The following is a 21,048-nucleotide window of genomic DNA, read 5'->3' as shown; positions in this document are numbered from 1 at the left end:
TCTACAAGGGAGGAGCTGGGGCTCAGAAAGGGAAGGTGACAGGTTTGAGGTCACACAGCAGTGTATGGCAGACTGGGCCTGGCACATGGTCTTTGACACCATTGCTGTTCTGAACGCTGGGCTGTGTTTTTCCTGGGATAAGTGCCCCCACCCTTGGCTTGCTGGGTGCTCCAGCACGGGGGAGGCCCTTCTAGACAGTTCCTAGAGCCCAGTCACTGCCCCACCTTGCTCAGTCCCTTAGAAAGTCATTCAGCCACTTATATTGTGGGCAGTGCTGGGAACCCCCTGGTGCCACCTCTTTTGCCAGTCTTTCTCACTGGACCCTCGTTGGGGCAACTTTCCAAAGAAGAAAAATCTCATCATCTCATCACCTCCAAATCCTCAACCTACCCGCGCATGTGCCTCTCTGGATGGCGGTGGCTAATGCCACCTTGGGGGACACTCAGCCTCATCTTGGGGGCTATTCCTTTCTGGGAAGAACTCTCACTCATGCAGAGCTTGGGCTGCTGGGCTGCAGGTTTTCAGGGGGTGTGTGCAGCGTGGGTTTTCTGTGCGTGAGTGGGGAAAGGAGATTCTGAAGGCCTTCTCCCTGTGGGCTTATCTTTGTTTCTATAACATTATGGCTCTACAATGGTGGCAGGGACCACAGAGGGCCAGGCCTCCAAGCAGCCTTCCTGGGGAAAGAACTGTAGCATCTGGAGGGCTTACAGTCTCAGCTTCACCACCGGGGGCATCTTTTCTGTGCTTTCCTTGCAAAACAAAAACAAGAGCAGAGACTCAGCCTGTCCTCTCTCTTTCCCTGTCACCCATCTGTCAGTCTGGCTGTCAGTCTGGCTGTCTATCTACCCTCTGTGTGTAAACTAGGAATTCTGGGGGGAAACCCTTTCCTCCCGGTTTGGTTTTCCTTGGGGAGGGCCTGGAGCATCCTGGAGGTGGGCTCCGAGGTGTATGTGTTGGTGGGGGGGGGATGCATACACCCCAGAAGCTTGAGGATGTGCTGCTTTCTGGGGGAGAGTACCTGGGGCCAGGCGGAGTGAACAAGGCGGAACCAGGACTCTCCTCCGTCAGGTCAGGGACAGCGTTGGGGTGCATGGGGGGTGAGAATGGAGTTGGGAGTTCCAGATCTTCCCTGGCAACTGTCTCAGAGTCGCTCCCCCCTCCTCTGCGGAGGAATTTGTAAATGGAAGCGGGGCTGCTAATCCTTCCACTATCATGTCCCCAGACACTTGTTGGGGGATTAAAAAAAAAAAAAAAAAAGACACACACACCCAAACACTGAACTTTCCCATTTCTCAAAATGTGGGTGGGGAGGGTGAAAGGAGGACACCCCTTGTTCTCCCCCTCCCCGCCGCCAGCCTCCAGCCAGACTCAGGCGGGACCCCCTCCCTCCCCGCAGCCGGAGCGATGGGGGCGGGCGAGGCGAGGAGGAGGGGGAGGAGGAGAGGCAGGGGGCGAGGTTTGCTTCAAGAAGGGGCGTGTGGCCGGAGGAGCTCCCGTTTGAGCAACTTGGGAGCGAGCGAGGCGGCAGAGAAGGGGAGGGAAGAAAGTTGGTTTCCCCCGACGTCAGCGCCGGGCGGGCCGCGGCGGCCGCGGAGCCAGGAGGCGGCCGGGAGCGGGGCCGAGCGCGGGGCGGCCGGGGCGCGCTCGCTCCGACCCGCGCCTGCCACCCCCGCCTCGGACCCGCGCCCGCCACCGCCGCCGGCGACCCCGGGGCGGCCCGCGGGTATGGACAGCGCGGCCGGCGCCGCCTTCGCCCCGGACAAGCCGGCGCTGGGCCCGGGGCCACCGCCGCCGCCGCCGCCGCCGCCAGCGCTGGGGCCCGGCGACTGCGCCCAGGCGCGCAAGAACTTCACGGTCAGCCACCTCCTCGACCTGGAGGAGGTGGCGGCGGCCGGGCGGCTAGCGCCGCGCCCCGCGGCCAGGGCAGAGGCGCGGGAGGGCGCGGCGCGCGAGCCGTCCGGGGGCAGCAGCGGCAGCGAGGCGGCGCCGCAGGACGGTGAGTGCGCGGGGCCGGGCCGAGGGTTCGGGCGGGGCTGCCAAGGGCCGTGGGAACTGAAATACGGGGGTGCGGGGGCTGGAGGGGTGCGAGGCCAGAGGTTCGTGGGTCCGAAGGGGCGAGCACGGGTCAGGCGACGGATGCGGGGCGCTGGCTCAGTCGCACCCCAGCCTGGGAAGGAGGCGCCGCGGCAGGACCTCCGGGGGTGCGGGCGCCGGGCACTGCAGCCCGAGTGATGGCTTGGCCCGCCGCCGCCGCAGCCCTCGTTGAGGCTGTATGTCGCGATGGGGCGGGCTGCGGGACGGGAGCTCTCGACTGGCGGAGGGCACTGCCTTTTGGCCAGAGCCACCTCCAGTCGTTGGAAGCACGGGGAGCTGTGTGCTGTGTGCCGTACCCCGGAGGCAGCCCTGGAGGCCCCACTCCCAAAGAGCCTGAGACGATTACTCCTGGGGAAACTGAGGCTTCCGAGGGGCAAAGTGACCCGGTCGCACAGCTGAGTTTCAAACTCTGCCCCCTTCTCTAGCTCCAGGATACCAATCGAGCGACTACTAGGCTTTTGTAAGATGGATTTCCTGGCTGGGGTACCGATGCCTGCCCCCCGACCTGCCCCACTAGCAGCTCCCTAGGGGGAATGGCCCAGCCCTGAAGAGCCAGCTAGGCCTCTCTTCCCCTGCTGAGGTTAAAGGTCATCAGGAAAGGGCTTTAAAAACAAACAACCCACCCAAGTGGCTTTTTTCAAAAAGTCACAGAGGATTGCTGGGCCCTGAGCCCTTGTTAGGAAGGGGGGTGTGGCTAGGGCAGGAGAAGATGAAGATAAAGCAAAGATCCCGGGCCCTGGAGAGTTTCCTGGAGGGAGGGGGAGGACTGGAGTCCCCATAGCTCACCCAAGCCCTGAAAAGGAGGTGGGGTCGTCTGAGACCACTGCCCGCTTGCCCCCCTAGCTCTGGGGAGCAGGCTGCCCTGCTGGAGGCTCTGGGCCCCTAAGAGTCACCCACCTGATTCCAGCAGCCTTCCCACCTGTCACCAGGGGCACCCCCCCCCCACTTCTCGCACCAGCCCCTGGGTCTCAGGGAAGCTCTGGATGGCTGCGTGCCCCGCTTTTCAGATGAGAGGAGGTGCAGGGAAAATGGAGGTGACGGCAGCCTCATCGGAAACCTTGTCCGGGAGCCTGTGCGGTCGTGCGGGACACCTGACACACACCTGACTTTCATAGTGCACGTCGGAGAGCACCCAGCTGGTGCCACCTTTCCCAGTGGCATCCGCCTCCTGCCAGCCACAGCGGCTGGCATCTGTTCACCCGCCCAGGTGATCAGGAAGTGGGTAGACCCACTTCTGGGAGTTGGGGTTTCCCTAGTGGAAAAGTGGAAGGAAGGTGTCTGGTTTGGGCCAAGGGTAAAGTGGGGTGCCCTCTGGTGAGTGGGCGGGGCCGGCCAACCTGAGTCGTGTGAGCACCTCGGGACTCTGCTGGCTCTGAACTGGCCTCCCCGCAGGGCAGAGGAGAGGTCTTTGGTTTTGCCCTGATGAATGGGGGGCCCTGAGGGATGGGGAGAGAAGGAAGGAGGCAGGGCGTTTTGTACTCAAGTGCCGGCCGCGGTGGGTGCCTGCTCCGGTCCTAGCACCTGGCCGTGGGAACGGACCGGGGGAGGTCTTGCTTCTCCTGGACACAGCATAGAAGGGCTCTGAATGGCAGGTTCTCCTGGGGAGTCCCAGAACAGCTGGGGTCACAAGTACCTGGACAGGGCCACTGGCAGCCCCCAGACAGCTGGGTGGGCAGCAGGCCTCTGCAGCAGCCCCCTGGGGTCAGGCCACCCTCACTGAGAGCCCAGGAGCCCTTTCTCTGAGGAGGGGCTTCTGCACACGGGGAATTCCCAGGTACCGGGGACGGAGGACACGCTGGGTATGGCATCAGGTGGGACGGGGTTGGGGGCCCCTGATGCCCTCAGTTGGTCTGCTTCCAGAGGTGGGGATCGCCTTTCTCATCTGTGAGGGACAAGGGGCCGCAGGCAGAGTTGGGGCCGGGCTCAAGGGACCCCCCCAACCCCAAGCTCCGTCCTTCTGGCCCTCAGCCCTTGGGGCGATTTGCTCCAGGCCTCTGCAAATGGAAAGCAACGTGGACAATATGGAAAGTTCCTGAAGCTCTAAAATCCAGCTTAAAGGTGTCTCTTGTTTGGGGTTATATCTTTCCTACTCATTTTTGGTGTTAAAACACCCTTTCTTTTATGAAATAGGGATAATAACTGGAGATTGTTTTATTTTAATGTCCTTACTTGGCAGAATTAAAAGGAGGTAACCCTATACTCATTCCTCAGACTGAAAACAAATCACTAGGCCATGAAATCCAAATGTTTTATGTCGAGTCAAGCAGCTCCCCAAGGCCAACTGGGCTCATTCCAGGGGTGCCCGCTGCCAGGCGGTGGGGGGCAGGGGTGGGGGCACTCTGAGGCAGCCCCTGTGCCTGGGAGAATCCCTTGGCTTGCTTGCTGGGTCTCGGCCTGCAGACAGAAAGTGGATGGAGGAGAGGCCTGTGGCCCACTCTCCTTCCTCCCTTCCTTCCTTCCTTCCTTCCCTCCTTCCTCCCTCAAGCAGGTCCCCCCACCACTGCCGCTGGACTCCCAAGTCCTGAAGTCTCCAAAGCTGGGGGAGAGGGGACCTTTCGTCCCTGCATCCTGGTGAACCCAGCCTGCATCACTGGACCCCTTTACAAAGCAGGCAACCAAACCTCGGGATGCTGGGACTCTGGACCCCAGGCTGGCAGGCTTGGGTCCTGGGCTGTGGCTTCGTCCTCCAGTCCTGGACCCACAGGGAACCCTGGCCCCTCAGTGAAGATTTGGACCTACTCAGAAGTGGGTTTTCCTGTGGCTTCTGGAGCTGTTCCCAGGTCCAAAGAAAGCGACTGACACCAAACAGAGATGGGGTGCGCCTTATTAGAAAAATGAAGGTTAATGGGGAAACTGATGAGTTGGAAAATTGATATATTTTCAACCTGCCAGGTTAGCAGTCTCAAAGTTTTTTGAATATATTTTTCCATCTTTTGTTTTCACCAAGTCATCAGTAGACGTAGCCTATTTTTGCCAATGATTCCCCAGGACCAGGCTCCCCCTGGAACTGACCGGGAAGGCTGTGGCTTCACCGGTGACTCAGAGCGAATCGGGGTCTCGGGTTCCTCCCAAATCAAACGCTGAGGTCTGGGCCGGGGCACTGAGGTATGCCAAGCACGTTAGGAAAATAAACTCTCATTTGCTGCCTTTGCACTGACTTACAACAAAAGAAACCACATTAATAACTGAGATTTTCTTTAAAGCATTCCCTCCTGTGGGCAGGGCAGAAACAGGGATGTGGACACACTGAAAATAAACGAAACCCCTGGAACCAGGCAGGGGTGAGGCCCCCAGCCTGGGGAGGCTGCCTGGCCCGGTGGGGCTGGGACGTGTTACAGAAAATGCCAGGACCAAGTGGGTCCACTTCCCGGAGATTCAGGACAGTGGGGCACTTGGAGGCTGAGAGCACAGGCTGAGCCGGAGTGGGCTGGGACCCTGGCCAGGGGATTTGCGCTCCCCTTGCGGAGCTGGTCCCTGAGACACACCTGTTGATGGGTGACAGGAAGCCAAGGATGAGCCTGGTTTGTGTGGGGACCTCTACCTCCCCCTTGCCAGTGGTGGAAGGCAGGGCTGAGTGTCTGAGTGGGGAGCCTGAACGGACCACTGAGTTTGAGAGACTGGCCGAACGGCCTTCAATTTTTGGATTTTTCCTGTGGTCAAATACCCCTAACATATGATTTACCATTTTAACCATTTTGTAAGTGTACAGTTCAGTGGCGTTAAGTACATTCACATCATTGTATGACCATCCCCACCATCCATCTCCAAAATTTTTTCATCTTCCCCAACTGAAACTTTGCCCCCATGAAACACTAACTCCCTGTTTTCCCTCCCCCAGCCCTTGGCAGTCACCATTCTATTGTCTGTCTCTATGAATCTGACTCCTCTAGGGACCTCATATACATGGAATCATACGGTACTTAATCCTTCTGTGTCTTAGCATAATGTTCTCAAGATTCGCCCATGTCATAGAAGGTGTTAGAATTTCCTTCCTCTTTAAGGTTGAGTAATATTCCACTGTATTGAATAATATTCCACATTTTCTTTACCCGTTCATCTGTCGGTGGACACTTGGGTTGCTTCTGCCATTTGGTTGTTGTGGATAATGCTGCTAGGGGCATGGGTGTGCAAATATCTCTTCAAGTCCCTGCTTTCAGTTCTTTGGGGCATATACACAGGAGTGGAATTGCTGGGTCGCGTGGTGATTCTACGTTGAATTTTTTGAGAACTGCCATACTGTTTTCTGTATCTGACTTTAAAAAAAAATTGTTGTTTATTTATTCGGCTGCGTCAGGTCTTAGCTGCTGCACACGAGATCTTTGTTGCGGCATGAGGGGTCTTTTGTTGCAGCGTGCAGGCTTCTCTCTAGTTGTGGTATGAGGGCTCCAGAGCGCGCGGCTCAGTAGTTGCGGTGCACGGGCTTAGTTGCCCCGCATCATGTAGGATTTTAGGTCCCCGACCAGGGATTGAACCCGTATCCCCTGCATTGGAAGGCAGATTCTTAAACACTGGACCACCAGGGAAGTCCCTCATATCTGACTTTTTAACCGGCCTCCTTCTAACTGGCTCTGAAAGGTGGCAGCCGCAGCCTCTGGGGCCTTGGAGGAAGGAGACGGAGGGGGCTGGCCTGTGAAACAGGAGCAGGGCTGGTGAGGCATAAAGACAAAAGGGTTTCTTCAGAACCCGGCCTCTTAAAGATAAGCCTGCTTTCCTCCCCTCCTCCCTTCTCCCCTCCCCTCCTTTCCCTCCATCCATTTCCTTGGGGGAGGGGTGGCGAGGGGGGGCAGAGCCATCTGCTGTGAATGAGCCTTGGATGGGGGGGTCAGGACACCCAGCATCGGGTCCTGGCTTTTGCTGCCATCTCCGTGTGTGACCTCGGGCCTGTCACATCCCTTCTCCAGGCCTCGGTGCCCCACCTGAACAATGGGAGGTGGCACACAGATGTCTGTGGGGCTGCTCCTGTCTCTCACCATGATGTGATTCGGGCTGAGAAATTGCCCTGTAATGGGCCTGTCTCCCCAGGAAGGTGGAGTCTCTGAGGACTGGGTCCTGGCTGGGTCTGGACCCCCAGACAGGTGAGGGCATCCCACAGCACATGCCCAGGAGCAGGGAGACAGGAGTGGTGAGAGCTGAGGAACCAGGCCTAGAAGCTGAGAGCCCAGGGGGTTCAGTCTGAGAACGGCTGGGTTTGCCAGGGTGGCTGGTGGGAGTGGGGGCCATGGTCTACATCTCTGGCTTTTTGTCAGAGGGAGGGCTCTTGCTATTTCGTTCATTGTCTGTGGTTGCAGGGTGGTCTTGCTCCTCTATAGATCATCTAGGTGGCGCTTGGGGGCCTGGCACAGGGGTCTCAGACCAGCTGGCACCCCCATGAGGGCCCTTCCCTGTGAGCAGGAGCTCAACAGGGCAGGAGCTGTCACTGTTCCCTTCCAGAAGACTCCAGAAAAGTGACTTTGGAGCAGAAGAAATCATGCCTGCTGGCACGCCACCCTTGAGGCCTAGAAAGTACCCTGAGGCTCAGTGTTGCCATCTGTGAAATGGGAGTGCTGGACAGCAATGTCCCTTACAGGGTGGACCCTCAGTGGCTGTGGGAGACCATGCCTGCTGGCGCATAGTAGGTGCTAAATAAAGGGCCTCCGTTACAGCTCATGGAGATGCTCACAGCAGCCCTGTGAGTCAGGCAGGGCTAGTGATTGCCATTCCTATTTTGGGGAGGCCCAGAGAGGCAAATCAACCTGCCTAAGGTCTCCCACCTGGGAACTGAGGGGTGGGATTTGTTTTTGGATTGCAAGTCCAAGCTTCTCTCTCCTGCAGAGCTCAGCATTTGGGCTGGAGAAATGGGAGGGGGCAGCCCCATCTAGCTGCTGGGGAGACGCAGGCTAAGGTTTGTTTGGGAATCTAATGGGGGCAGGGAGGCCTTGAGGGGTGGCACAGAGTGGGGCTATTGGGATGGACTCAGTGCCGTGTTAGGTTTCTAAGTGGATAGAGACAGGAAGGAAGGGTTTTCAGTGGCTTGTCCTGGGCGGGGATGCGAGGTCAAGCTGGACGAGGCAAAACTTGGGAGGCCTTCCTGGTTTGCCAGACCCAAAGGGCAGTGGCTAACCCCAGGCGGAAGAGAACCTTGGGAGTGATTTAAGGGGGAGCCAGTGCGTCCCTGAACACAGCCTCCAAATGGGGTATCAGTGTTGGAACCCAACCAGGGTGCTGCCCTGGGGTTAGAGGCCATAGGAGTGGAGTTGAAGGGATGAGCCCTTGATGGGACGTGGTGAGAGTGACCAGTTGCTTCCTCTTTGCTGGCCGGGGCCCCATATCCCTTACGCCTCATTGTCTTCACACCAGCTGTGGAAGTGGGTCCTTTTATCATCCCCATCTTATGGAGAGGGAAAGTGAGGCTCAGAGAAGCTGAGCAGTTGCCAAGTTCACACAAATGAATACAGGCTTCCAGCCCAGGCCTGTCCCGAAGCCCCTGCCCTCTACCGCTGGCTGAAGCCATCCCCGGAGCCCCAGAATGCTGGGTGGTTTGGCCAGGGATGCCCACTCCCAGGCTGGTGTGGGCTGCATGCGGGGGGCCGTGAGGCAGCCAAGGCAGCCACGTCCTCAGCAGCCTGGCCTGGGTCACAGGTATATGGGAGACGGGTCAGGCCTGGCAGCGTGGGGACTGTCTGGCTTGGGAGGTTTGGGAAGGAGTGAGAACAAGTGGAGGTCTTCTACCCGCTCCTGCCTAGAAACGTCCAGAGTGGCCTCCTGGACACGGGAGAGCTGTGGAGGGTCCCTGACTCTGAGGAACAGCCATAGGACAGGCCTCCTTTCCCAGTCCACCCCTAGCTTCCATATTCATTCATTCATTCATTCATTCATTTATTCACTCATTCATTCAACAGTCATTTTCTGAGCACCAACTATGTGTCAGGACTTGACCTCCAACCACCTACCCAGACTTTCAGATTTCAAGCTCCAGTGAAAATTTCCAGGCACTTCGAAGAACTGGCATAGAGTGGGCAGTTTTAAAAGTTGCCAAGAAAAGCCATTTACTCACGACAACGACCATCTTGTTGCCCCTATCCGTTTATCCAAGAAAGAACCTTTCAGCATCTTTTTTTTCTTTCATCTTTTTAAAAAAATACACTTGTTTAATTTATGTATTATTTTTGGCTGCGTTGGATCTTCGTTGCTGTGCACGGGCTTTCTCTAGTTGCAGCAAGCGGGGCTTCTCTAGTTGCGGAGCATGGGGTCTAGGCATGCAGGCTTCAGTAGTTGTGGCACGCGTGCTCAGTAGTTGTGGTGCACAGGCTTACTTGTTGCAAGGCATGTGGGATCTTCCCGGACCAGCACTCGAACCCGTGTCCCCTGCATTGGCATGCGGATTCTTAACCACTGCACCACCAGGGAAGCCCAAAAGAACGTTTCAGCATCTTAATCTCGGAGTAAAGAATGTTCCTCGGGCTTCCCTGGTGGCACAGTGGTTGAGAGTCCGCCTGCCGATGCAGGGGACACCGGTTCGTGCCCCTGTCTGGGAAGATCCCACATGCCGCGGAGCGGCTAGGCCCGTGAGCCATGGCCGCTGAGCCTGCGCGTCCGGAGCCTGTGCTCTGCAACGGGAGAGGCCACAACAGTGAGAGGCCCGTGTACCTCAAAAAAAAAAGAATGATCCTCAAAACGGACTTAATTTGGCTTAACAAAAAAACTTGCGAATTGCTCCTATTTTTCTCATTTTGCGGTAGGTCGGTGAAAACTCTGTCATGGGCTGGCATTTGGGAACCACATGGTGGACTGGCTTTCCCAGGCTCACAGACACGGAGACATGCACAAACCCCCCATCCCCCCCACCCCACCCCCAATACACACGATCCCCCCCCCACCGTACACAAAGCTGCTCACTCACACACACACCTACCCTCACACCCCGGCCTGAGGGCTCCAGCCTGGCCCAAATGATCAGGTCCAGGCTGTTAATGGCCAGCGTGGCCTCAGGCCGCTGGTGGATAGATGAGCGGCCTGATCGCGCCGGGATGGGCCAAGGGTTAAGTGCCTTTTGCGAGGTGCTGAGTAGGAAAGCGCCGTGGGAGCTTCCTGTTTAGACAGAGTTGGGGAAAGTTATCTGGGCAAGCGCCCATGCTGAGCCGGCACAGGGAGGCAGGGTGCCGGGCAGCCCCCAGGGGCCCGAGGCATGTGGCAGGGCACTCCCCGCCCGGAGGGAACAGAGCGGAGGCCGCGCCTCCCTGGGCTTCGGGGTGTCTCCAGATGTCCTGGGAAGGAAGGTCGCTACCTCAATGACCCTGATGCTCGCGCTGCCCCCTGCCAGTCAGGCCCCCTCGCCCTGTGTCCCTTCCACATCTGGGAAGCTGCTTGCTCCCAGCCTGGCTCCAAGGGGCCACCGTGATGACAGGATGCTGTCCACATGGGGCCCTTTACGGCTAATGATATCTTTTATTGCGTCCTAAAAATGAAGCAGGCTCTGGAAGACATTACTTTTGGTCCTTCTTTGTGATCCCTTCTGCTTTCCTGTGCATGGGAGGGGCAGCCGGGACCTTCTGGTTTGGGGGGCAGTGGAGACCTTAGAAGGACACTGGGGTGACGAGGTATAGAGAAGCCAAGAGGCTGGGACCTGGTGGCCCGAGAGGTGGATGGGGGCTGCTGGAGGGATTGTGGTCTTTGGAGAAGGTCCTGGGGTGGGGGGCAGTGAGATCCAGAGGCCCAGAGGCCGCAAGACCTGGAAGCTTCTACAGAGGCCTTTCCTCCCAGAGCGGAGCAAGCACCTCTGTGCTTAAGAACTGACAAGGGAAGATGTGTCACCTCCTGTGACGTCGCTGCCCAGGAGGCACTAGGGCCCTGGACAAGGAATTAGGACACTGGGGCTTGTCCAGCCCTACAACTCGGGACACACCCTGACCCTGGTCTGTGCCTCAGTGTCCCCATCTGAGGGGGTCGGACCATCTGTTTGTCAACAAACAGTGGTCCCAGGAATCACTGCATTCGAATCACCCTGGGAGCCGGTTAAATGCGTGTTCCCAGGACCCAGCCCATGGAATGACACCCTCTGGAGCCCGGGCCTGGACCTCTGCATTTAGCAGGGCCCCGAGTGATTTTTATGTGCGTTAAAAGGTGAGCCCTGCCGCGCTCTCAGGGGCTCCTTCCAGGGCTAACGCTGCTCCTCTGTCGTCTTCCTCAGTTTGCCTGAGTGGAAAATGGTCCTCTTGTGGGAGGATGGAGAGGCCGGGTGGAGCTGCCAGGGAAGCCGGGCATCATCTGGAAGCACCTGGAAGGGTCCAGTATGTGGCGGGAGGGTGCTGCTCCCCAGAGACCTGACTGCGCTGGAAGCCGCACTTGCTGGGTCTAGGAGAGCACAGTCACTGTTGGCCGTCTGCCAGCACTCACTGGGCACGTACTGGGTACCAGCCCAAGGCCACCCAAAGATCTGGCATTGCCACGGGGGAAGATCTGTCTGTCTCTCTCTCAAGCATCCTGACTCCCTCTAGCTGCCAGGGTGACAGGGTGAGGTGGGGTGGTCAGAAGCCTCACTGCTGAGCTGGGGGTCTCTGTCACTCATCACTGGAAAAGCCCCCTCCCATTGTCCTGCCCGCCTGCTTCTCTTTCCTCTTCTCCACTCACCCTGCCTCTCACAACCCTGCAGGCTCCCCTAGCAGTGGTCCCCTGGGGTAGGACATCCACAGCCCCAGGAGGGCGGCCACCTTGCCCCAGGTTTTGTCCACAGTCCCCGATCCCGACTCCCTGCCTGTCCTCCCCGACCAGTGGCCTCCCGCTCCTGGCCGCCCCTGTTGCCCCGGGCGCAGCCGTTTACACACCAGAGATGGCGTTATTAAAAATGACATTTAACCAGAGCTGGAATTACCACGCGGATGGCTGCAAACCTCGGAATCAAAGCCGGAGCCGCCAGGCGCGCCTGGCAGGGGCCTCGCGGCCTCCTTTCGCCGCCAGAGCTCTGCGCCGGCCTCCCATATAAAGCCCCTGCAGAATGCCGAGGTCTTGAAAGCCCGTGCACCTCCTTTCATTAGACTAACAAATAACACGTAACAGAAAACATCTGTGAACAGCAGCCCCTAATGCTCTCAAGATGGTGCCACGGGCAGCCGGTCCAGCCAGCGGGCAGCCGGGCCGCCCGGGGCTCAGGTTCTGGCTGCCCCCACCCGAGACGGTGAGGACCCTCGGGAGAGCCTGGCACCCCTCCCCTTCTCTCCTGCACCTCCCCCTGGCACTCTGTGGACCCGGGGGCCTCCTTCTCCACCTCTCCATCTTCCTCCAGCTCAGTCTTCAGCCCTCTCTTCTTGCGGATGAGAACCAGTAATCCGAGGGTCTGTTTGCATGGGGACAGTGCCCTGGACAGGGCATCACAGCCCTCCACTCAAGGAGTGGGGGGCCTTGACCAGTCGTGTGACCTTGGCAAGTGTCTTCCTTTTTCTGAGCACCTCGTTTGTCATATGAGGAGAAGAATCATGCCTCCTTGCAGGGTGGTTTTAAGAATTTAGGGGGGCTTCCCTGGTGGTGCAGTGGTTGAGAGTCCGCCTGCTGATGCAGGGGGCACGGGTTCGTGCCCCGGTCCAGGAAGATCCCACATGCCGCGGAGCGGCTAGGCCTGTGAGCCATGGCCGCTGAGACTGCGCGTCCGGAGCCTGTGCTCTGCAACGGGAGAGGCCACAACAGTGAGAGGCCCGTGTACTGTAAAAAAAAAAAAAAAAAAAAAAAAGAATTTAGGGGAGAGACTTCCCTGGTGGCACAGTGGTTAAGAGTCCCCCTGCCAATGCAGGGGACACGGGTTCGATCCATGGTCTTGGAGGATCCCACATACTGCAGAGCAGCTAGGCCTGTACGCCACAACTACTGAGCCTGTGCTCTAGAGCCTGCGAGCCACAACTACTGAGCCCGTGAACCACAACTACTGAAGCCTGAGCGCCTAGAGCCCGTGCTCCGCAACAAGAGAAGCTACCGCAGTGAGAAGCCCGCGCACCAGCAACAAAGAGCAGCCCCCGTTCGCCGCAACTAGAGAAAGCCGGCGCGCAGCAACGAAAACCCAACGCAGCCAAAAAATAAAGTAAAAACAAAGAAAACTCCAAAACAAACAAACAAAAAGAACTTAGGGGAGTGATGGAAGCTGAGTAGCTAATCACATAAGAAGCTCAGAAAAGGTGTCTGTTATTACTATTACAGCTGGGAAACTGAGGCTCAGAGCAGTTACGTGACCCGCCCACGGTTCCACAGTGGGTGGAGAAGCGAGGTTTGGAGCCTCGGAGTTTACACCCTTTTCACGACCCCGAGAAACACGGAGTGAGGAGCCAGTTGTTGTGCTGAGTGAGGCAGATGTTCAGAAATGCACCTGCCACGGCCCCTGCCCTCAGGGGATGTCCAGTCGGCAGCTGATGGCAGAGGATGAACTCCCCTTTGAGAGAGAGCAGGTTGGCCCTGCCCTGAGGCCAGGTGCCCCCCCACCAGCACTCCCGCCACTAATCCCGTGGGCTAGGAAGCCACAGGGGCCTCCAGATGTGACATCCTCCCCGTGTGGCAAGAGACCGGATGCCTCCCCAGGATCTAAAGCACCATCCCCACAGCTCAAACCGGGAGGAGGAAGGACTGCATCCCAGACTAGGGAGGAAAATCCAGGAAAACATCCCAGAAGTGGGAGAAGAGACAAATTGGCCCTTTGTTCCCTGTTTCCCTCATGAAGAAGCTAGAGAAAACAGGCCTTTTTCCCTTCCCCCAAGAGACTGTATGTGAAACACCATGCCTCCCTGTCCCCCTCCAAGAGAGGCCTTGCTACTTGGTTCCATTCATTAATTCACTCGCCCATTCATTCATTCACCCATTCATCCATTCATTCATTTGGTGCACATGCGTGCTGTGTGAGGCATCAGTGGACAGGCAAGACGTGGTCCCTAAGCAGGAAGCAGAGCATGGAGGCAGCTCCCTGACGCCCAGCTCTTCACCTCTGTCCGGCTCCGAGCTCAGTGCTTCACAAGCAGCCTCACGCTAAGTCCTCTCAGCAGCCTTTTGAGGCAGGTGCAGTATTATCCCCATCTTACGGATGAGGAAACTGAGGCTCAGAAAGGCAAAGTGGGGCTTCCCTGGTGGTGCTGTGGTTAAGAATCTGCCTGCCAATGCAGGGGACACAGGTTCGAGCCCTGGTCCGGGAAGATCCCACATGCCACGGAGCAACTAAGCCCGTGTGCCACAACTACTGAGCCTGCACTCTAGAGCCCGCAAGCCACAACTACTGAGCCCGCGTGCCACAACTACTGAAGCCCACACACCTAGAGCCCTTGCTCCGCAACAAGAGAAGCCACCGCAATGAGAAGCCCGCGCACCGCAATGAAGAGTAGCCCCTGCTCGTCGCAACTAGAGAAAGCCCGTGCGCAGCAACGAAGACCCAATGCAGACAAAAATAAATAAATAAATTTAAAAAGAAAGGCAAAGTGACTTGCCCAAGGTCACCCAGAAAATACGCTATGATCCCCAGAGCCCAGGTACAGCACTGGCCACCCCATACTGGGCTCCCAGATGGCCAAGCAGCCACAGCGTCCTCTTGCTGGAAGCATCCCAGGCCCTGCCAAGGAGGGACTGTGCTACCCATCTCCTTGGTTCTCACCCCAAACCTCCACAGTGCCTGAGCAAGGTGCCACTTTTCCAGGGACACCACTGTGCAGAGCCTGACCCATAGCTCACCCAGGCCGGAGGGCTCTGGACTGTGCTGTGACTGGGGGGCTGGGGCTGGGGAGGGACCCCAGCCTTTGGGAATCTCGTATTTCCGAGAGACGTCGTATTCTTATTGGAAGGCCAGCCTCTCCTGCAGAGCTGGCTGCCCTGCCACCTTACCCCGAGGCGAGGAGAGTGTCAGGGCTCGAAGTGGGCAATTGCTGGAGACAAGAAGTAAAAACGAACTACTCTGGTTTCACTGGGAAGGAAAAAAGAAAAGGCAAAGATCTAAAGTGGCTGAAAGTGGGATCGTTATTTGAAGAAAATTATTGCTGTTGCAGTGGATTCAAGTTGGGGGCAGATCAGAGCTCCGAGGGGGGAATATGGGGGAGGCTTCCCACAAATATTTGTTGAGCATCTACTCTGTACCAGACCGAGGGCTGGATCCGGGGGTCCCATCAGGAAATAAGGGGGTGTGGTCTCCCTGCTATGAAGGAGGTAAGAACAGATAATGGAGCCCCCTACCTGGCCTGGAGGTTCAGGGGAGGCTTCCTGGAGGAAGGGGATTTTCAGAAGGGACCTAAAGGGATGAGTGAAGTTAGCCAGAAGAAGAGGTTGGTAAGGATGCTCCAGGTGGAGGGAACAGCAGACTCAGAGGCTCAGAGGTGAGGAGATGGGCTGTTCCAGGAGCAGAGGGGGTGGGAGGGAGCCCGGTGGAGAGGGCCAACGAGCAAGGCCTACTTCAAGATTTGCAATTTTTGTGTTAGGAGGGGTGGGAGTGCTTTCTGTGTGCCTGTGGGCGTTTGGAGTGTCCAGAGCTCCCAGGCCCTCCCCGGTAGCACTCCTGCTGAGTGGGTGTTCTGTGTCCTGTGGGAAGTGAATGGCTGGCTTGAGAACAGCTCTTGCGTCCTGGCTGCTCAGAGCCTCCTGGGTGCCCATCTCCAAAGGGGCAGATCACAAGCCCTAACTGTCTGCTCCGGCCCAGCTGCTGTGAGACCTGACATCCCAAGTCAGAGAGGGGTGGGTCCAGGAGCCGTGCAGAACCCGAGGCAGGGCGGGTCCCCATGCCCAACATGCGGCTCGCCGATCCGTCTGTGGGATGGCTCTACCCAAGACATGGACCCAACGCGAACTAGGGCTTTGTGCCATAGGTGCACAACGACTCTGAGATGGCAGTTTCCTTAGCAGACCCGTTAGCAAGATGAAGAAGGTCGCCCCGGCTGTCTGACTGCAAATCCTGCCTCCCAGGGGGAGTGGAGGGAGTTTGGGGTGCTTGTGGCTGAGTGGAGGGCTGGGTGACCAGGGTGTGCTGAGTGGCATTGGAGTGTGTTCATCTTTGTCACCGTCATCATCCCCAAGATCCCAACAGTCAGGACCATTTATTGTGCGCCGACGATGTGCTCAGCCCTCTGTGTAAATCATCTCATTAATTCCTCCCAGATACTCTAGGAGGTAGGCAGTCTTATGGCCCCATTTTCCAGATGAGGAAGCTGAGGCCCAGAAAGGTGGGCTATGTATGGAGGACACGGGGGCTCCAGGCCTTAGGCCCTTGTTTTTGGCGTGTTCCCCACCCCTGCTGGCCCGGAGCCCCTGGCTGTGCTCACTCTGACCTCGCCCAGCCTCTCCGGGTTTGTTTAGAAAGGGATGGGTGAGAGAGGTGATAACGCGGGGCACAGGTTTGCTGGACAGAAACCAGAGCTGCTCCTCAACCCAGGCAGGCAGGCCAGGACCCTGGGACAGGGACGGCCCCCATTGTTCCCATGCAGCTTGATGGTGACACAGGCATAGAAGTGGAGAGCTGGTTCCAGAGTCCCAGTGGGTCCCCTGCCTTCTCAGGGGCAGGATGTGCTGCCGGTGGGGACCCAGCTTAGCTGTGGGATTCCAGCTCCATCCTCACCCCCACGTCCTGGATGATCTTGAGAAAGTGTCTCGTTTCTCTGAGCCTCAAATTCCTCATCTGCAAAATGGGCACATCGCTAGTACCTGAGGCCTGGGTTGTTCAGAGGAATTGACAAAGTCAAGCAGGTAGGGGCTCAGCTCTAGGCCCACCTGGCCTCAGGTGGGTGCACAGTAAACGCCAATTTGTTTTCTCTTTCACTCTCCCTGACACTTGGGAGGAGGATACAGATGCACAGTTTAGGACTGTCAAGCCCCTTTCACAGATGGAAAAACCAAGGAGGGAACAGTTTCCCATGGTCCCACAGGAAGAGGAGCTGAGATTAGGAACAGAGTTCTTGGCCCCAGAAGCTGACCCCAGTGGCCTTTGCTGGTTCCTAACTATGCTTTCCAAAAAGGAGACAAGTTATCCAACACACACACAGGACCAAGACCCCTCTGCCCCTGACCAGCCCTGCCTGGTGACCTAGGGTGCCCTCTGTGGAAGGATGGTGAGTTTGCTGAAGCCCCAGCCTGGCTGGAACTGACCCCTGCTCCCGTGTGGCATGAGCATCTTGCTTTATTTTCCACGGCATAAATTATAACCATGTATAATTTCATGACAAATACCGTCTATAAAACACAACACAACTATTTTTATAATGTGGCGTTTGAGGTTAAAAATTCAAATTAGAGATTAATGGCAACTTCTAGAAGGTTTGCGGATAAGATGGCTTGGGGAGGAAGGCTGAGATACTCAGATATGCTCCCTCAGGCAGATGGGTTTTCATCACATGTCTAGAACATGCACACACACACACACACACACGCACGCTTGCACTCAACTGATCTCTGGCTTTAGTAAAGCTGGTTTAGACACGGTGTTTGCACTCGTAGGAAAGCTGATCTCGATGCTGGCTTCTTTCTCGGCCCAGGACTCTGATGTCCCAAGTGTCCATCAGAAGCAGGTTACATGATAATCAAACAGCCCTGGGGTTTGTGGAGGCGGATGGCAGGGGGAAATTCACAGAACTTGGGGCGCCAAGAAAAGAAGCGAATGTATCGGGTTAACCTCCATTGGGTGCCAGCTCTCAGATTCTCCCTAAGCCCTCCCCTGCCTCCACCCCGTAAAACCAAAACCAGATGGAAATCTAAGTGAATAGTGGGTCTGCGGACAGGGCAGACAGCGTGGGATGGAGCCCTGATCAGAGAGGAGGGAGACAAGCTGGGTGAGCCCCATTCCAAGGAGGCCAGGGGCAGGGTGTGTCCCCTTTGGCACCCACGGGCCAGATCTCAGCCTGCACAGAAGAACGCCGGGGCTCTGGAGAGCTCCGAGGCAGCTTCTTGGGCTCTGTGGGGATGGTGGCAAATGTTCGCTGCTTTCTTAAAACCAGAACAACAGCAGAGGTTGGGAGAGGGGGGCTGCCCTCTTCACTGCAGGTTTTCCTCTCCCCACCTTCCCATGGGTCCTGGCAGAAAGGCAGCAGCTCCAGGGAGTCAGTAGCCAAGGGTGGGGGTCCAGTGGCCCCTTAATGCTCCCAAGGGCCCCGGGGGGGGGCAGAGTGAGGCCAGCGAGTCCAACCGACCCCAGCTGGCTCCCTGGGGCCAGGGGCTTCCCCCTTCTGAGCCTCAGTTTCTTCATCTGTAAAGTGGGGATAATGGCGACTGAATTGTGAGGGTGCAGATAGGCAGCAGTACTTTCGCGTAGTAGTGGCACAGGGCCAGCCGCTGCTGATATCATTACTACCATTGTTATTAGCAACTCACAGGCAGGTCCCTGCGAGAGGGCAGGCCGAGGACCCAGGCACATCCCTGGCAGCTGCTGGTCCCCAGGGTCCCTCATCTCCCCAGCATGAGGATGGGAACTGTCCCAACCCAAACTAGCTCCATATTAAGGCAACAGCTCTCCTTCTGCCTCCACCCCCAGCCCCACCCTGGGGTGGGCAGTGTGAGTGGGGCTTGTTTATTCCCGTTGTCTGTTCCCATGTTCAGGGTGAGATGGAGGGGAGGGGTGCAGACAGTGTCTCCACCCCTCTCTCGGCAGCAGCTGTGTCCATCCTGAAGGACTGCTCAGGTGTCTTCAGCGCTACCGAGTCTTGGGCACAGCAGACAAAGAGAAGCCTCTCTCACTAGAGCAGGGTCAGGAACAGCCCAGGGGAGGGGCTTCCAACTCCGTCGTGGAGACCTCAGACCATTGCCTCCATCCCTCCCCCCATGCCACCTTTAATGTCACTTCTTTGGTTGAAGTCACTGTCCACAGGGAGCCCTTGCCGGGACCCCCTTCATAGCAGTAACACATCATTTCACTGAAGAGGCCCCCACTAATCCCAGGGTGTACATGCTAACCCCTCATCTTTACAAAAGGCTATCATAATGTCCATTTGGGGGACTTCCCTGGCAGTCCAGTAGTTAAGACTCCCCACTTCCCCCTGCAGGGGGCACAGGTTTGATCCCTGGTCGGGGAACTAGGATCCTGCATGCCACGTGATGGGACCAAAAAAAAAAAAAAAAAAATCCACCTTACGGGTGAGAAACAGAGGCTCCTCCACTCAACGTGTATTTCCTGAGCTCATACTATGTGCGGGCACTGGGCAGACATCCACCCATCACCCCTTAGGAGCTTCCAAATAACAGGAGACAGGCAATTAACTGGCCATTGCAGTACTGGTACATTCCAAGTTGAGAAGCACAGGACCTCTGGGGCTCAGATTCAGGAGTCACCATCCCAAGGCTGCACAGCCGTCAGCACCTGGCAGAGGTGAGATCAGACCCCAGAGCCCTTCCATCCTAACTGTCCCCACGGCACAACGCTGTGGCTAATGGGAGCCCCTCTGAACAGGCTGCAAAGACCTTCATCCCAAATCATTTGAATAACAAGGAGGGGTCCCTTCACACGATAGTGAAGCAGCTGGCGGGGGGGGGGGGCGGCAGATGAGCCCCTGAAAGTACTCTAGTCATTCATTCATTCGTCCAGTGTTTACTGAGCACCTACCTTGTGCCGGGCACCACTGTCAACACAGAGAACCCTGGAGAGGGATGGAGGGAAACAGGCTGGTGCGGTCCAAGTGAGTTTAGTTCATGATAGTGAAGCAGCTGGGGGGCACAGATGAGCCCCTGAGCCTTTCTGGGGCTGTGAGGGGAGAGTTCCTACAGGGTGTGGTGCCTAAGGTGAGAGGTGAAGCGTAGGCTGGGCTTCATGACAAGGTGGGAAAAGTATTCCAGCCAGAGGGAACCGCACGTGCAAAGACGGAAATGACAGAGTGCGGCTGGTGGGACATTTGTGGTAGGGTAGGGGACCCAGCCGAGCCCAGGGGAGGGGCGGTGGATCCTAAGTCTGGGATCTAGACTCCAGTCCAGCCTGTTGGCTCTTCTCTGGGTCAGGACTAGGGTGAGGGGGATGAGGCACCAAGGGTGCAAGCTGTAAGGAAGTGCTCACGGCTGGGGCCGTGCAGGTGCTGGGGGGCACCTGAGACAGCGCCTCCCTCCCTTTGGCCCTCTCGGTGGCAGGGCCAGCTCAGAAAGCGGTCTCTGCTCTTCAGGAGCCTTGGAATTTGTCTTCACAATCAGCCGCCCCTCCTCCACCCTGGGCCCCCTCCCCTCCTCTCTGAAAAAACTCCACCATCCTGATTTTTTAAGTAGGGGGATTGGTGGGTCTGGTTGGGGGCCAGGGGTGGGGGGGCCTGGGCAGAATGCTAATGAAATCAGAGGCACCCAGGTGGGGGCCAGGCCCCGGGTAGGGGAGAATTAAGCAAATACACCCAGCCTGCTGCAGGCTCTTTACCATATTTGATTGGTGCTGGCTGAGGGACAGCCCCCTGCCGTGCAGCACCGCCCCCCCGTAGAGGGGGATGGGGGGATATAATGGGGAGTGGGGGAGGGGTTGCTCCTTCAGTCCTCGGAGCCTGAGACGTGGGCTACATTTGGCCTTCAGGGATGCTTCCTGGAAGGGAAGGGTCAAAGATGACTGGCAGGAGCTTGGCCTGTACAGCCCGTCCCCTCCCGCTAGGCGAGGTGTACAGAGGCCGAACGAGTGCATGTGAGCCACAGCGACACTTGTGGGTTCTCTGTCTTGACCACTTTCCAGGTATTACCCCGTGGAATCCCCACACAATCCATGAGTGAAGTGCTCTACAGACAGGGAAACTGAGGCACGAAGCAGCGCAATGACTTGCCAGGGTCACAGAACCAGCAGCCTGACTCGCAGCCCCTTTTGGTCACTGTACCTGAGTCCACGCAGTCATGACAAGAAGCCGGTGGGGATGGCTACTCTCATTATATCCACATGAGATTTGGGGAGCAGAAAGGTAGCGTGGCCCAGGAAGTAAGAGCAGATAGACACACTCTAGCTCAGATCCCAGCTGGGCAAGCTTGGGCAAGGACACCAAACCCTCTGCCCCTGTTTCTCCTTCTGTAAAGCAAGTTAATGACAGAATCCCCTCT

The 21,048-nt window shown here is 57.3% G+C and overlaps 1 protein-coding gene across 1 annotated transcript in view; it reads left to right on the top strand.

Moving 5' to 3' along the window:
- The first annotated feature begins 1,696 nt into the window (after nt 1-1,696).
- Nucleotides 1,697-21,048, top strand: part of PRRX2 (paired related homeobox 2) — a 49,393-nt gene continuing 30,041 nt past the window's right edge. The window contains exon 1 of the mRNA XM_082623697.1: nt 1,697-1,996. Coding sequence (XP_082479823.1) covers nt 1,726-1,996 — 271 coding nt within the window. The 5' untranslated portion in view covers nt 1,697-1,725. The remainder of the gene's footprint in view (nt 1,997-21,048) is intronic.

This window comes from Mesoplodon mirus, assembly GCF_964341445.2.
Source record: "Mesoplodon mirus genome assembly, chromosome: 1".
Lineage (NCBI taxonomy): Eukaryota > Metazoa > Chordata > Mammalia > Artiodactyla > Ziphiidae > Mesoplodon > Mesoplodon mirus.
Note: the sequence above shows the minus strand (reverse complement) of the source record. Positions and strands in the feature narration are given on the sequence as shown.